At 45.7% G+C, this 17535-nt stretch overlaps 1 protein-coding gene across 1 annotated transcript in view; it reads right to left on the reverse strand.

Moving 5' to 3' along the window:
• The window catches only part of LOC138366935 (C-type lectin lectoxin-Phi1-like), a 242991-nt gene extending 230173 nt beyond the window's left edge, over positions 1-12818 (reverse strand). The window contains exon 1 of the mRNA XM_069328208.1: positions 12528-12818. Coding sequence (XP_069184309.1) covers positions 12528-12690 — 163 coding nt within the window. The 5' untranslated portion in view covers positions 12691-12818. The remainder of the gene's footprint in view (positions 1-12527) is intronic.
• Positions 12819-17535: the final 4717 nt, after the last annotated feature.

The following is a 17535-nucleotide window of genomic DNA, read 5'->3' on the forward strand; positions in this document are numbered from 1 at the left end:
GTGACTGTGGAGGGAGAAGGGTGGGTTGTTACTGACTGTGGATGGAGAAGAGTGGGTGGTTACTGACTGTGGAAGGAGAAGGGTGGGTAGTTACTGACTGTGGAGGGACAAGGATGGGTGGTTAGTGACTGTGGAGGGAGAAGGGTGAGTGGTTACTGACTGCGGAGGGAGAAGGGTGGGTGGTTACTGACTGTGGAGGTAGAAGGATGGGTGGTTACTGACTGTGTTGGGAGAAGGATGGGTGGTTACTGACTGTGGAGGGAGAAGAGTGGATGGTTACTGAGGCCTGAAGTAGAATGGTGGATGGTTACTAACTGTTGAGGTCGACAGGTAGGTGGTTACTGATTGTGGAGGTAGATGGGTGGTGGTTACTGACTGTGGAGGAAGAAGGGTGGGTGGTTACTGACTGTGGAGGGAGATGGGTGGGTGGTTACTGACTGTGCAGGAAGAAGGGTGGGTGGTTAGTGCATGTGGAGGGTGAAGGGTGGGTGGTTACTGACTGTGGAAGGAGAATTGTGGGTGGTTATTGACTGTGGAGGGAGAAGGGTGGGTGGTTACTGACTGTGGAGGGAGAATTGTGGGTGGTTATTGACTGTGGAGGGAGAAGGGTGGGTGGTTACTGGCTGTGGAGGTAGAAGGGTGGGTGGTTAGTGACTGTGGAGGGTGAAGGGTGGGTGGTTACTGACTGTGCAAGAAGAAGGGTGGTTGGTTACTAACTGTGTAGGAAGAAGGGTGGGTGGTTACTGACTGTGGAGGGAGAAGAATGGGTGGTTAGTGACTGTGGATGGAGAAGGGTGGTTGGTTACTGACTGTGGAGGGAGAAGGGTGGGTGGTTACTGAATGTGGAGGGAGAAGGGTGGGTGGTTACTGACTGTGCAGGGAGATGGGTGGGTGGTTACTGACTGTGCAGGGAGATGGGTGGGTGGTTACTGACTGCGGAGAGAGAAGGGTGAATGGTTACTGTGCAGGGAGATGGGTGGGTGGTTACTGACTGCGGAGAGAGAAGGGTGAATGGTTACTGACTGTGGAGGGAGAAGGGTGGGTTGTTACTGACTGTGGAGGGAGAAGGGTGAATGGTTACTGTCTGTGGAGGGAGAAGGGTGGGTGGTTACTGACTGTGGAGGGAGAAGGGTGGGTGGTTACTGACTGTGGAGTGAGAAGGGTGGGTGGTTACTGACTGTGGAGGGAGAAGGGTGGATGGTTACTGACTTTGGAGGGAGAAGGGTGGGTGGTTACTGACTGTGGAGGGAGAAGGGTGGGTGGTTATTGACTGTGGAGGAAGGAAGGTGGGTGGTTACTGACTTTGGAGGGAGAAGAGTGGGTGGTTACTGACTGTGGAGGGAGAAGGGTGGGTGGTTACTGACTTTGGAGGATGGAAGGTGGGTGGTTAATGACTGTGGAGGGAGAAAGGTGGGTGGTTAGTGACTGTGGAAGGAGAAGGGTGGGTGGTTACTGACTGTGGAGGGAGGTTGTTTGGTGGTTACTGACTTTGAAGGTAGAAGGGTGGGTGGTTACTATCTGTGGAGGTAGAAGGGTGGGTGGTTAGTGACTGTGGAGGGATAAGAGTGGGTGGTTACTGACTGTGGAGGTAGAGGGGTGGGTGGTTACTGACTTTGGAGGAAGGAAGGTGGGTGGTTAGTGACTGTGGAGGGTGAAGGGTGGGTGGTTAGTGACTGTGGAGGGAGAAGGGTGGGTGGTTAGTGACTGTGGAGGTAGAAGGGTGGGTGGTTACTGACTGTGGAGGGAGAATTGTGGGTGGTTATTGACTGTGGAGGGAGAAGGGTGGGTGGTTACTGACTGTGGAGGTAGAAGGGTGGGTGGTTAGTGACTGTGGAGGGTGAAGGGTGGGTGGTTACTGACTGTGCAAGAAGAAGGGTGGTTGGTTACTGACTGTGTAGGAAGAAGGGTGGGTGGTTACTGACTGTGGAGGGAGAAGAATGGGTGGTTAGTGACTGTGGATGGAGAAGGGTGGTTGGTTACTGACTGTGGAGGGTGAAGGGTGGGTGGTTACTGACTGTGGTAGGAGAAGGATGGGTGGTTACTGACTATGGAGGGAGAAGGGTGGGTGGTTATTGACTGTGGAGGGAGAAGGGTGGGTGGTTACTGACTGTGGAGGGAGAAGGGTGGGTGGTTACTGACTGTGCAGGGAGATGGGTGGGTGGTTACTGACTGTGCAGGGAAATGGGTGGGTGGTTACTGACTGCGGAGAGAGAAGGGTGAATGGTTACTGACTGTGGAGGGAGAAGGGTGGGTGGTTACTGACTGTGGAGGGAGAAGGGTTGAATGGTTACTGTCTGTGGAGGGAGAAGGGTGGGTGGTTACTGACTGTGGAGGGAGAAGGGTGGGTGGTTACTGACTGTGGAGTGAGAAGGGTGGGTGGTTACTGACTGTGGAGGGAGAAGGGTGGATGGTTACTGACTTTGGAGGGAGAAGGGTGGGTGGTTACTGACTGTGGAGTTAGAAGGGTGGGTGGTTATTGACTGTGGAGGAAGAAAGGTGGGTTGTTACTGACTTTGGAGGATGGAAGGTGGGTGGTTAATGACTGTGGAGGGAGAAAGGTGGGTGGTTAGTGACTGTGGAAGGAGAAGGGTGGGTGGTTACTGACTGTGGAGGGAGGTTGTTTGGTGGTTAGTGACTGTGGAGAGAGAAGGGTGGGTGGTTACTAACTGTGGAGGTAGAAGGGTGGGTGGTTAGTGACTGTGGAGGGATAAGAGTGGGTGGTTACTGACTGTGGAGGTAGAGGGGTGGGTGGTTACTGACTTTGGAGGAAGGAAGGTGGGTGGTTAGTGACTGTGGAGGGTGAAGGGTGGGTGGTTAGTGACTGTGGAGGGAGAAGGGTGGGTGGTTAGTGACTGTGGAGGTAGAAGGGTGGGTGGTTAGTGACTGTGGAAGTAGAAGGGTGGGTGGTTACTGACTGTGGAGGTAGAAGGGTGGGTGGTTACTGACTGTGGAGGTAGAAGGGCGGGTGGTTACTGACTGTGGAGGTAGAAGGGTGGGTGGTTACTGACTGTGGAGGTAGAAGGGTGGGTGGTTACTGACTGTGGAGGGATAAGAGTGGGTGGTTACTGACTGTGGAGGTAGAAGGGTGGGTGGTTACTGACTGTGGAGGTAGAAGGGTGGGTGGCTAGTGACTGAGGAAGTAGAAGGGTGCGATGCAGTGCGAGTTTAAATGGTCGAAAACTATGCAGACGAAATTAGGTAATTTTTGCTTTTTGTTTTTTAAATAAATCAAAAGTTGGACAGCTTTTCAATTCGTTATCCTTTATTTGTATAGAGTGTTTACACAGATTAAGTTTGACTCTGGGGATATCAAAGAGATAATTATTTCTGGTGTGGTGATTAAGGATCCTATTACATCTGTCCAGGCAGAGTTTCAGAGCATGGTTTGCACTTAAGAACTGAGTTTTGTAAATGTAAATAGCACAAGAGAATGTGTGGAGTGAGTTTATGTTTTGCGTGTTTAGAGATTTAAACAGGAGGGCTGAGTGTTGTCTGGAAACAGAGTTTGTTATTGTTCTGATAGAAGATTTTTGCTTGGTGATGATGGACTTGAGGTAGTTTGCAGTGGTTGAACCCCATGCACAGATACCATAAGCAAGATAGGGATAGATTAGTGCATAATATAGTGAGAGGAGAGCAGAGTTAGGTACATAATATCTGATTTTAGAGAGTATCCCGACTGTTTTTGAGACTTTCTGGGTTAAGTGTTGTATGTGGGTGCTGAAGTTGAGTCTCTTATCTGAGTATAGGCCAAGGAACTTTCCATTATTTTTATTGCTGATGTTAATATAGTCTATCTGAAGCTGAGCTGAGTTGCATTTGTTTAAATAAGATATAGTAGGTCTTCTCTATGTCCAGTGTGAGTTTGTTGGTTGACATCCATAAGTGGACTTTTTTAATTCATTATTTACAATATTATTTAATATGTGTGGGATGAGGTGTGAGTAAATGAGGATAGTATCATCAGCAAATAATATAGGTTTAAGAATGTTAGAAACATTAGGCAGATCATTGATGTATATAAGAAATAGGAGAGGTCGTAAGATGCTACCCTGTGTCACTCCTACGGTTAATGGTAGGGTGGGAGAGGTCATTGATGGCTACATATTGTAATATGTAGCCTATCTTGTAGGCTACATATTGTAGCCTTGTATGGCTATCAATATGTAGCCTTGTATGTCTATCAATATGTAGCCTTGAATGTCCATCAATATGTAGCCTTGAATGTCCATCAATATGTAGCCTTGTATGTCTATCAATATGTAGCCTTGTATGTCTATCAATATGTAGCCTTGGTGTATCACCAAGACCTTGGATTCCATAATGGTGGCGTTTAAGTAATAGGTAGTTATTTTGTATAGTATTAAAGGCCATTCTCAGGTCAATGAAGAGTCAAATCAGAAACTCATTTTAGTCAAGGGCTGAGTAGATTATATCAAGCAGACTAAAAATTGCATCGTCGGTACTCTTTTGGGAGGCAAGCTGACAGGGACTGAGTACGACGAATTTTACGAGTTGATATAGCAGTTTATATAACTAACATGAGCCATTATGACAAGAACCACACGTCACTAAATTAACACGAGTCATTACAACAAATAACACGATCAACTTCAAAATGAACAATGAGCCAATACAACAACTTCCTCGAGCCACAACAACAACAACTATCACGAGCCAATACAACAGCTACCATGAGCCACTACAACGTCTACCATAAGCCACTACAACATCTACCATAAGCCACTACAACATCTACCATGAGCCACAACAACAACTACCACGAGCCACTACGACATCTATCACGAGCCACTACAACAACTACCACGAGCCACTACAACATCTACCATAAGCCACTACAACATCTACCACGAGCCAATACAACTACCACGACCCACTCCAACTTCTACTATGAACCACTACAACAACAACCACGACCCACTACAACATCTACCACGAGCTACTGCAACAACTACCACGATCCACCATAACAATCACCATGATCCACTACATAAATTATCACGAGCCCCATATAACAACTTCCACGAACCTCTACAACAACTACAAAGAATCACTAAAACAACTACCACGATCCACCACCACAAATACCACGAGCCGCTACAACAACTATCACGAGCCACTACCACAACTACCACAAGTTACTACACCTACTACCACGATACACTACAGAAATTACCATGAGCCACTACGTCAATTTCCACAAGCTACTACAAAAACCACAAGCCACAACAACTACCACAAGAACCAACAACTACCACTAGCAACTACAAAATCTATCACGAGCCACTACAACAACTACTCCGACCTACCACAACAACTACCTCGAGCCAATACATCAATTGCCACGTTCTACAATAAAAACTACCATGAGCCGATACCAAAAAAACACGAGCTACTACAACAGCTACCACGAGCAACTACTACAACTACCATGAGCCACAACAAACAACTACCTCCAGCCACTACAAAAACTACCACGAGCTACTACAACAACTACCACGATCCACAATAAAAACCACTACAAATACTACCATGATCTATTACACTAATATCACGAGGCCCTACAATAATCACGAGCCTCTACAACAGCTACCACGAGCCACTTCAACAACTACCATGACTACTACAACAATTACCACGAGCTACTACAACAACATTCACGAGCCACCACAACTACCAAGAGCCATTATAACAACTATTACGAGCATCTACAACAACTACCACGAGCCACTACATCAAAAACCATGAAACACTAAATAAATTACAACACGCCACTATAACATCTATCACGAGCCCCTGCAACAAATACCAGGAGATTCTACAACAAGAACTACCTCGAGCCACTTCAAAAACTACCACGAACTACAACAATTACCACGAACTACTACAAAAAATTCCACGAGCCACTACAATAACTACCATGAGACACATTACAAGGATCAACCACAACAACTGCCACGAGCTGCTACAACAATAATCACGATCCATCACAACTACCTCGAGCCACTGTAACAACTATCAGGAGTCACTACAACAATTACCACGAACCATTACAAAAAGTGAGACTAGCAAATATCACAAATAAAATGAGCCACATTAAATGCTAACAGGAGCCACGACTACAACAAAAACGAGCAACTACAACATCTACAATGAGCAAATACAATAACGTCTACAAACCAATACAACGAATTCCACAAGCAAATACAACATCTAACACAAACCAATAAAACATCTGCAATGGACAAATACAACAACTTTTACAAGTCAATAAAACATCTACAATGAGGAAATACAACAATTTCTCCAAGCCAATACAACAACTTCTACAAGCCTATACAACAACTTCCACGGGCCAATACTACAACAAATACGAGCCAAAACAACACGTCCCACGAGCCGGTACAACAAATAACTTCCAACCAATACAACAACGAGCCGCTAAATCACCTACAAAGAGCCAATAAAACAACTTCTACAAGCCAATACAACAACTTCAACGAGCAACAACAAGTGTCACGAGCCAATACAACATCTAATATCAGCAGATACAACATCTAATATGAGTTAATACAACAACTTATACAAGCCACTACAACAACTACCACGAGTTACTGCAACAACTACCACGAGCCACTACATCAATTACAACGCGCTACTATATTAACTATCAAGAAGCCCTACAACAACTAACACGAGACTCTACAACAACTACCTCAAGCCACTTCACCAACTACCATGAACTACTACAACAATTACTACGGTCTACTACAACAACTTCCACGAGCCACTCAACTACCAAAAGCCAGTATAACAACTTCCACGAGCCACTACAATAATTACCATGAGACACTACGTTAATTACCACGATCCACAATTACGTCAATTACCACAAGCCAGTATAACAATTTCCACGATCTACCACAAAAACTACCACTGAGCCAATACAACAATTATCATGAGCCACTTCAACTACCATCCTCGAGCCACTTCAACTACCATCCACGAGCCACTACAGGAATTACAAAAACCTACTACAATTACTACGACCCACTACATAAATTTCCACGAGCCACTGCAACAAACACAAGCCACTACAACTACAACGAGCCATTACACCATCTACATCGTGCGAATTCAATAACTACCACGAGCCAATAGATCAACTACCAGGAACCAAAACAAAAACTAACACGAGCAAATACAACAACTAACACGACCCACTACAACAGCTAACACGAGCTACTACAACAACTAACACGAACTACTACAACAAATAACACGATCCACTACAATAACACGAGCAACTACAACAACGAACACGAGCCACTACAATAGCTACAATCAGCTAATACAACAAATTCTACAACCCAATACAACAACTTCCACGAGCCAAAACAACACCTACCAAGAGCCAATACTACAACTTCTACAAGCTATTAAAACAACTACAACTTACCAATAAAACAAGCATGAGGAGCCAATGCATCAACTACCACGATCAACCACAACAACTACCACTAGTAACTACATAAAAAACAAGCAACTACATCAGTTACCACGAGCCACAACAACAACTATCATGAGTACATATAACAAATACCACGAGCCTCTACAACAAATTCCACGAACCATAACAACAACTACCACGAACTACGACAACAACTACCATTAGCTACTGCAACAACTATCACTAGCCACTGCAATAACTACTATGATCAACCACAAAAACTACCACGAGCCTCATCAACAACTTCCATGATTCACCACAACTACCACGAGCCACTAAAACAGCCATCAATAGCCACTCCAATAACTACCACGAGCCACTCCAATAACTACCACGAGCCAATCCAATAACTACCACGAGCCACTACAACTACGAGGAGACACTATACCAACCTCGAGCCACCACAACAATGTCATCTACCCACTTCAGTATCTATCACGAGCTACCATGACAACTACATCGAGTCACTAAATAAATTAAAATAAGTCAATACTGCAACTACCTAGAGCCACAACAATAACAACTATCACAAGCCAATACAAAAACTAACACGAGCAAATACAACAACTTCCACGTGATACAACAACACCTACTACGATCCACAATACAAAATATCACTAGCCAATAAAGCAACTACCTTGAACCAATACAACAACTATTACGAGCTGCTACAACAACTATTACGAGCCGCAACAACAACTACCAAGTTTCGCTACCACAACTACTACGAACCAATACAACAATATCCACTTGATGCTACAACAACTACCACGAACTAAAACAAAAAATAAAACGAGCAAACACAACAACTTCCACGAGCCAGGGTGGCGCTCTAGCTGCTGTGAGGTGAGGACGTGTCGCCTGGCCTCTCTGGTAGTTTTGGGGTGTTTGCCGTTTTCGTTGGCAGGGGGTGTGGGTGTTTCTACCCTCCTTGCTGTTCCTGGTGGTGTGAACGTGGCGCTTTTGCAATGGGCGGCCATCTTTCCCCTGTTGTGCGGGTAAACTCCGTGGGTTTGGCGTTTACTGGCCGTGCTGGATACCTTCTGGTGGAGTTGGTCATGAGTGACATGCTCCATGTTCCGGTTATGGACGTCTACGGAGATGAGCTGGTTACTGCTCGACGTGTGGTCATCAAGTTTGTTGGTGAGGCGGCGTACCTGGACTTTCTCCGCCGGTACGAGGGGCGTACATTACAGCTGCAGGATGGCAACGGGTCTGTGGCCATTTCGGATCGAAGGGGTACAGTGACGTATGTGAGTGTCCATGGGGCCCCCATGGAGTTTCCTGAAACCCTCCTCCGGCGATTCTTCCAGAGGTTTGGCACCATCGTCAGTGTGCGGATGCACTCGCTGTCTTCTGGAAAATACGCGGGTGTGAAGACCAACATTCGTACCGTAGGGATGCGCCTGAGGTTGGACATTCCATCCTCTGTCCGAATTTGAGGGTACTACGTGCGGGTGTATTATGCCCAGCAACCCCGCACGTTTTTCCGGTTGCTCCCGTCAATTTATTCCGTGAGGAGGATTTCCCGCCGCTCCCTCTGGAGGAGGACTCCAGGGATGAGGGGGTGAGCGTCCGGTTAGCTGATGCAGCTCCCCCTGCGTCGCCCAATGCTCCTCCGGTTGTTGCAGACCCTCCTCCGGGAATTGCAGTGCCGTCAGTTGGTCTACCTGCTCCTGTCGATGTCCATGCTGCTCCCTTGGGCCTTCCTGGTGCTCACTGTGAGGCGTCGCCGTCTTCTCCCTCGTCTGCGGCTGCTGCGCCTGGCCCTGTGTCCTCGCATCGGGTCGCTAATGTGCTGAGTGCTGGGGTGGTTGTGGAGCCTCCTGCTGTGTATGGCCTGGTTCCCCCTATGATAGAGGCTGCTGCCGTTCTGTGTCAAGTGTCGGTTCGTCCAGCTAGTGGTACCCGTGTTTCTGGGTCTGATTCCAGCTCTGACGATCTCCGGCCGGAGCCCAAATGTTCCCGGCGTTCGTCTTCTGCCTGGGCTGATGTTGGGGACTTCAGTGACTGTGGGTCTTTGGGAGTTGATGGTGTGGATCCGGATGCTTTGCTGTCTCCGCGGTTAGTGGTTGTGGAGGTCCATGTGCTAGCTGGTGCCGGGCCCCATGTCTTGAGAGTGCCTTCTGTTCCTTCTCTGCCAGGGAACTCTCCGCAGTGGGGAGTGGTGGCTTCTGCCCCCAGGGATGGTGTGGTTGCTGGTGCTGGGCGTGGCCTGGTTGTGACATTACGGAAGGATGCGCGCCGCCCTGGTTCCCTGCAGTCATCTGGTGGTGTGCCCGTGGCCGCTGGTGCCCCTGTGGTGGTGCCTTATGTCCGGATCCCTCCTGTGAGATGTGCATTGGGGACCTGGGGGACGTGTTGCCGGCGTCTGTGATGCCGCCGGTTCACCGGACAGCGATTGCTGAGTTACTGTTGTCTGACGAGCCGGGGGAATTTCATAGTGGGGGGTTCCCATGATGTCAGGGATCGTGACGGTTACTCGCCTCAGAAGTGGTACCATCTGGGTCTCCTGTTTGTGGGTGTTTGTTGCTAGGGTTCCAGATGAAATGGCATCCCCGGTGGATGTACGAGACCCTTGGGGGTGGTTGCGTTGGGAGGCGTTCAATGTGCGGTTCCCACGGGTCTTGTTCCCGGGCAAGTATGTTCGCTGATTTCCTGTTTCTTTGCTAATTGTAGTGTTGTGTGCCCCTCTGGCGTTTTGTTTGCCCTACTGTATTTTGTGCCCGTGCCTCTCCGTTTGTTTGTTGAGGGGCCGGTGTTTTGGAGTGTGTGTTCTTATTCATGTATTTGCTTTTGTGTTGTTACTTTCCCCTGTGTGTTCTATTCATGCATTACCATGTTGTGTTGTATTTTCTTTTTCTTTTTATTTTTTATTTTTCCTTTGTTTTACTTTTGTTTGTATTTATGGCTTGTTGTGTATTTTCTTGTGTTATGTTTTATATTGTACCTTATGATGTGTTTTGTGGTCGGTCCTTCCGGCCGGTGATTCTGTTTGATTTGTTTTATATTGTACTATGTTTTGTTTTCTTGCTTGCATTGATTGCTTGTTTGTTATTGTTTTATATTTTGTCTTGATGTATGCTGTGTTTCTCATGCGTTTCTCCATTTTTGCTACTTGTTGTCCTGTGCTGTCGGTCCTCCTGGTCGGTGGCTTCTTATTTTGTTTGTTTTGTTTTCTTTGTTATTTTATTGTATTTATTGTATTTAGCTTGCATGCTTGCATGTAAAAAAAAATCCACGAGCCACAACAACTACTATCACGAGCAAATACAACAAGTACCACGAGCCAATACAGTATCTACCAAGATCCAATACTACAATTTCTACAAGCTATTACAACAACTTCCCCGAGCCAATACAACAAGCACCACGAGCCACTGCATCAAATACCACGATCCACCACAACAACTACCACGAGTAACTACATAAAAAACACGAGCCCCTTTATCAGTTACCACGAGCTACTACAACAATTATCAGGAGAAAACAGCAGTTTCCTAGTGACCACTGGATATGACTTCTGTTACTGACGACAGCTAAGTTGCTAATTTATTAGTAGTTAGATCTTTACTTTAGGGAGTCAGAAAGTTTAGAAAAACACAGTCTGCACCTACAAGTATTCCAATATGGGATACTGAGTACAAGTAATCAGATGAGATTTTGTTTACTACGATGGCCTGTACGGGTCGGACATAACTGCCTAAACATACTAGTGGTTGGACAATTTTATAGACTTGAGGTCCTGTGTTGGTCGGAAACCCTGATATATTTAATTTTACCGGTCTAACAGGTTTAATATTAAGTCATCTGACACCTTCTGTGTGGCAATTTTTTGGGGGACCCTTCGGCAAATAAGCCACGGGTATTGACCTCGGCCCTTTTGTTTTTAATGATGAGTTGGACAGTGGGCAAAGTCCCGTTATTGCTTGACTTTGTCTATAAGACACTTATTTCCTGTCTTACTTTACAAAACTGTACGATGGTGGAAGTCTTTTGTGACGGCATGATACATTAGCAGCAGCTTAACTGGTTTATCATACTACACGCGATGACCCAATAACCACATGGTCAACGCGGTGACCGAGTTTACGTGTCCTGGACGTGTCTATTGCTTGTTAACCAGGATGCATTCTACAAAACTGCTAATCTTGTCCATATCCATATTATTTACAGTTCTTGAAATCGTAGAATAACCAGTAGTAACAAATTTATCAATCAATTAGTTTTGATTTGGTAGAACATATAAATAAACCCACTCCCCAAGCTTGTAAAGTAGGATACTAGTAGGATAAAATTTAAACTATACAGTCCATTCTCTAAAAAAATAATTCAATAACAAATTAAATATAACTTATTTAACACTTTAGCGCACATTATAAATATATAATGATAACTAAAACACGGATGTTTTTTTACTAAAACATTAACTACTAAAACATTAATAATTAAAATCCTGCTAGTTAGGTTTCCTCACGTACTTATGGTCCTCTGAACCTAGATCGTCCAGAAATTTGACAATTCTTAAGTCTAGAATAGGTTCGTATTCCCCCCTAGCAAGACTACAAACAATTACAACGACATCTTCAAACAGCAAAACAACTGCTATGAACGAGTACAGCAATCTCTGCGACAACCACCACAAGTAACTACTACGAGCACCTGATGCTTCTATTCACCCAGTCATGTGTAATGTTCGCACGTGATCTTTCTCTATATTATGTTCTGATTCTCTTCTTAACTCGACATCACTCTAATACGGCATCTTTACCTCTATATTTTGATCAATCTGTCTATGATGATAATTTTCTCATAATTCCATTAATGGTTTTCTTCAATTGACCGAGCAAATGCGCAATTGAACCTGAGTCAAGCACCAAAGCTAACACAGGTTCGAGTTCCCACAGACACGGAATGTTAAAGAAATTATATTCAACCAAACAATATATACACATGTGCAATGGAAACATTTATAATGAACAAGTGTTAGAAATACCTGTTTCACATACGTTTTCTGCCTGGAAGGCAGTGGTATCCAAATAACTAGCAGCTTGAGGTCTCTGAGAGAGCTGCAACTCTCTTCTGGGTATGTATACAGCGGCTACCCGGCCACCCATCGTCAGCCACCACACAACAACTACCTTAAATCCAGCCATCATCCTGAGTGCAGGATCAGCCAGCCAGGTGATCCAGAGACGATGTTCTGGCCTCGGGATATGTGGGCTGTGTGTCCCTGGGCCGGGGTGTACCAGTGTGATCCTGGGCCGGGGTGTACCAATGTGTCCTTGGACGGGGTGTAGCAGTGTGTCTAGCGATCAGTTGTCGCTCACGGCACACACCCAACTTCCCACAGTGTAAACACCGCCGCCTGGAGGCAATTAATCTTGGCAAATATTTGGTCCATATTTTAACTTGGTCATTTGTCTATTGTAACCTTTATTCTTTTTTAAATTCAGGAAAAACTATTGCAGATGAAAAAACAATTATGATTTTAGCATTATATTGCTTCTTCACAGTGTTACAGGGGAATGAAACACACAGCATCCTATTCTAACCCACTCTAGGGAATTCCATTAGTTTGAATCCAAGACTACTAAGACTTACTGAGTAATACCTATATATTTTCTCAAATAATGTCGCAGTTAATTGGCTCCTTGTGGTTAAATGACATACTGAATTTTTATTCGTAAGCGATTTTTAAACAATAGAGTTGTGGCTGTAATGAACAGGTGACCAGTAATAAAAATGTACAGCTGACAATTAGACTGAAGAAATGTTGGCAAAACATTATTCTGAGTGCAACCGTTGGTTAGTGATTTTGGGCGGGCGTGTGTGGGAGTGGAATGGGGGCGGGTGTGTGTTGGTGTTTGGTGAGGGTGGAATGGGGGCGGGTGTGTGTTGGTGTTTGGTGGGAGTGGAATTGGGGCGGGTGTGTGTGTGGGTGTTTGGTGAGGGTGGAATGGGGGCGGGTGTGTGTGTGGGTGTTTGGTGAGGGTGGAATGGGGGCAGGTGTGTGTTGGTGTTTGGTGGGAGTGGAATGGGGGCGGGTGTGTGTGGGTGTTTGGTGGGAGTGGAATGGGGGAGGGTGTGTGTGTTGGTGTTTGGTGGGGGTGGAATGGGGGAGGGGGTGTGTTGGTGTTTGGTGGGGGTGGAATGGGGGCGGGTGTGTGTGTGGGTGTTGGTTGCGGGTGATATGGGGGTGGGTGTGTGTGTATGTGCGAGAGACCACGGAGTGTATCAGAGAGGGCATGGGAGGGGGGTTAGGGTGGGAGAGAGGAAGGGTTGAGTGGGGTATGGGAGATGGGAGGGGGGTAGTAGTGTACAACGTGACTTAAGCCTGCAACTCGTCCTCCTAATAGAACATCGCATTTTGACGTATACTGTACCTGATGGCCAAAAATTGTCGAACTAGAAAATGGTAGCGGCTCGTGATATTGACATGATGTCCCGTTTTCTGTTCGATGGTTCTCCGGTGGGTTAGGTTAGGGCACACTATTAGGACAGTTTCTTGACGTGGGGGATGCTCTCAGGAACGGGCTGACCTACTATATGCGTGCCGTCGGTTGGAGTGGATGACGTTTCACCTCACCCGGATGAGGTGCCCAGGTGGCCCTCCCAGTCTTATTAGTGTTAAAATACCGTATTTAGTGCCTAGTAAAGTTCTCTTTTCTTTGTCATTCAAGAGTACTTACCTATATGTACTTTTGGTTAGAAGTATGGGAGAAACCTTTAGATGCTTTTTCGCCTCTAGTCATAGAGCCTTGAGTTTCATTACTTACAGAGATCAATGACCATAGCGGCCCGGTCTGGTGGTGGATGCTCAGGTGGATTAGATCAACTTAGATGTATTGGGTTATCTGTTCAACGCACATACAGGTATATACCTAATAGTAATGGGCTACTTAGATGTATTTGGCTACTTAACTTTATTGGGCTACTTAGCTTTATTCGGCTACATAGATGTATTGGGCTTCTTAATGTATTGGGCTGCTTAGATGTATTGGGCTTCTTAAATGTATTGGGCTTCTTAAATGTATTGGGCTGCTTAGATGTATTGGGCTACTTAGATGTATTCGACTGCATAGATGTATTGGTCTACTTATATGTATTGGGCTACTTAGATGTATTGGGTTACTTAGATGTATTGGGCTACTTAGATGTATTGGGCTACACAGATGCATTGGGCTACTTAGATGTATTGGGCTACATAGATGCATTGGGCTACCTAGATGCATTGGGTTACCTAGATGTAGTGGGCTACCTAGATGTAGTGGGCTACCTAGATGCATTGGGCTACATAGATGTATTGGGCTACATAGATGCATTGGGCTACCTAGATGCATTGGGTTACCTAGATGTAGTGGGCTACCTAGATGTAGTGGGCTACCTAGATGCATTGGGCTACATAGATGTATTGGGCTACCTAGATGTATTGGGCTACCTAGATGCATTGGGCTACCTAGATGTAGTGGGCTACCTAGATGTAGTGGGCTACCTAGATGTATTGGGCTACCTAGATGCATTGGGCTACCTAGATGTAGTGGGCTACTTAGATGTATTGGGCTACCAAGATGTATTGGGCTACTTAGATGTATTGGGCTACCTAGATGTATTGGGCTACCTAGATGTAGTGGGCTACCTAGATGTATTGGGCTACCTAGATGTATTGGGCTACCTAGATGTAGTGGGCTACCTAGATGTATTGGGCTACCTAGATGCATTGGGCTACCAAGATGTACTGGGCTACTTAGATGTATTGGGCTACCTAGATGCATTGGGCTACCTAGATTTATTGGGCTACCTAGATGCATTGGTCTACCTAGATTTATTGGGCTACGTAGATTTATTGGGCTACCTTGATTTATTGAGCTACCAAGATGTAGTGGGCTACCTAGATTTATTGGGCTACCTAGATTTATTGGGCTACCTAGATGTATTGGGCTACCTAGATTTATTGGGCTACCAAGATGGATTGGGCTACCTAGATGTATTGGGCCACCAAGATGTATTGGGCTACCTAGATGTAGTGGGCTACCTAGATGTATTGGGCTACCTAGATGTAGTGGGCTTCCTAGATGTAGTGGGCTACCTAGATATATTGGGCTACCTAGATATATTGGGCCACCAAGATGTATTGGGCTACCTAGATGTAGTGGGCTACCTAGATGTATTGGGCTACCTAGATGCATTGGGCTACCTAGATGTAGTGGGCTACCTAGATGTATTGGGCCACCAAGATGTAGTGGGCTACCTAGATGTATTGGGCTACCTAGATGCATTGGGCTACCTAGATGTAGTGGGCTACCTAGATGTATTGGGCCACCAAGATGTATTGGGCTACCTAGATGTAGTGGGCTACCAAGATGTATTGGGCTACCTAGATGTATTGGGCTACCTAGATGCATTGGGTTACCTAGATGTAGTGGGCTACCTAAGAACATAAGAACATAAGAACAAAGGTAACTGCAGAAGGCCTATTGGCCCATACGAGGCAGCTCCTATTCTATAACCACCCAATCCCACTCATATACTTGTCCAACCCGCGCTTGAAACAATCGAGGGACCCCACCTCCACCACGTTACGCGGCAATTGGTTCCACAAATCTACAACCCTGTTACTGAACCAGTATTTACCCAAGTCTTTCCTAAATCTAAACTTATCCAATTTATACCCATTGTTTCGTGTTACCTAGATTTATTGGGCTACCTAGATGTATTGGGCCACCAAGATGTATTGGGCTACCTAGATGTAGTGGGCTACCTAGATGTATTGGGCTACCAAGATGCATTGGGCTACCTAGATGTAGTGGGCTACCTAGATTTATTGGGCTACATAGATTTATTGGGCTACCTAGATTTATTGGGCTACCTAGATGTGTTGGGCTACCTAGATTTATTGGGCTACCTAGATGTGTTGGGCTACCTAGATTTATTTTGCTACCTAGATGTGTTGGGCTACCTAGATGTAGTGGGCTTCCAAGATGTATTGGGCTACCTAGATTTATTGGGCTACCTAGATGTGTTGGGCTACCTAGATGTAGTGGGCTACCTAGATGTATTGGGCTACCTAGATGCATTGGGCTACCTAGATGTAGTGGGCTACCTAGATGTATTGGGCTACCAAGAGGTATTGGGCTACCTAGATGCATTGGGCTACCTAGATGTAGTGGGCTACCTAGATGTATTGGGCTACCAAGAGGTATTGGGCTACCTAGATGCATTGGGCTACCTAGATGTAGTGGGCTACCTAGATGTATTGGGCTACCAAGAGGTATTGGGCTACCTAGATGTATTGGGCTACCTAGATGCATTGGGCTACCTAGATGTAGTGGGCTACCTAGATGTATTGGGCTACCAAGAGGTATTGGGCTACCTAGATGCATTGGGCTACCTAGATGTAGTGGGCTACCTAGATGTATTGGGCTAGCAAGAGGTATTGGGCTACCTAAATGCATTGGGCTACCTAGATGTAGTGGGCTACCTAGATGCATTGGGCTACCAAGATGTATTGGGCTACCAAGATGTATTGGGCTACCAAGATGAATTGGGCTACCTAGATGTATTGGGCTACCAAGATGTATTGGGCTACATAGATGTATTGGGCTACCTAGATGTATTGGGCTACCTAGATGTATTGGGCTACCTAGATGTATTGGGCTACCTAGATGTATTGGGCTACCTAGATGTATTGGGCTACCTAGATGTATTGGGCTACCTAGATGTATTGGGCTACCTAGATGTATTGGGCTACCTAGATGTATTGGGCTACCTAGATGTATTGGGCTACCTAGATGTATTGGGCTACCTAGATGTATTGGGCTACCTAGATGTATTGGGCTACCTAGATGTATTGGGCTACCTAGATGTATTGGGCTACCTAGATGTATTGGGCTACCTAGATGTATTGGGCTACCTAGATGTATTGGGCTACCTAGATGTATTGGGCTACCTAGATGTATTGGGCTATTTGTATTTTTGAAAGGAGTAAAGGACAGTATTTTGTT

This window comes from Procambarus clarkii, chromosome 21 (genome assembly GCF_040958095.1).
Source record: "Procambarus clarkii isolate CNS0578487 chromosome 21, FALCON_Pclarkii_2.0, whole genome shotgun sequence".
Classification (NCBI taxonomy): domain Eukaryota; kingdom Metazoa; phylum Arthropoda; class Malacostraca; order Decapoda; family Cambaridae; genus Procambarus; species Procambarus clarkii.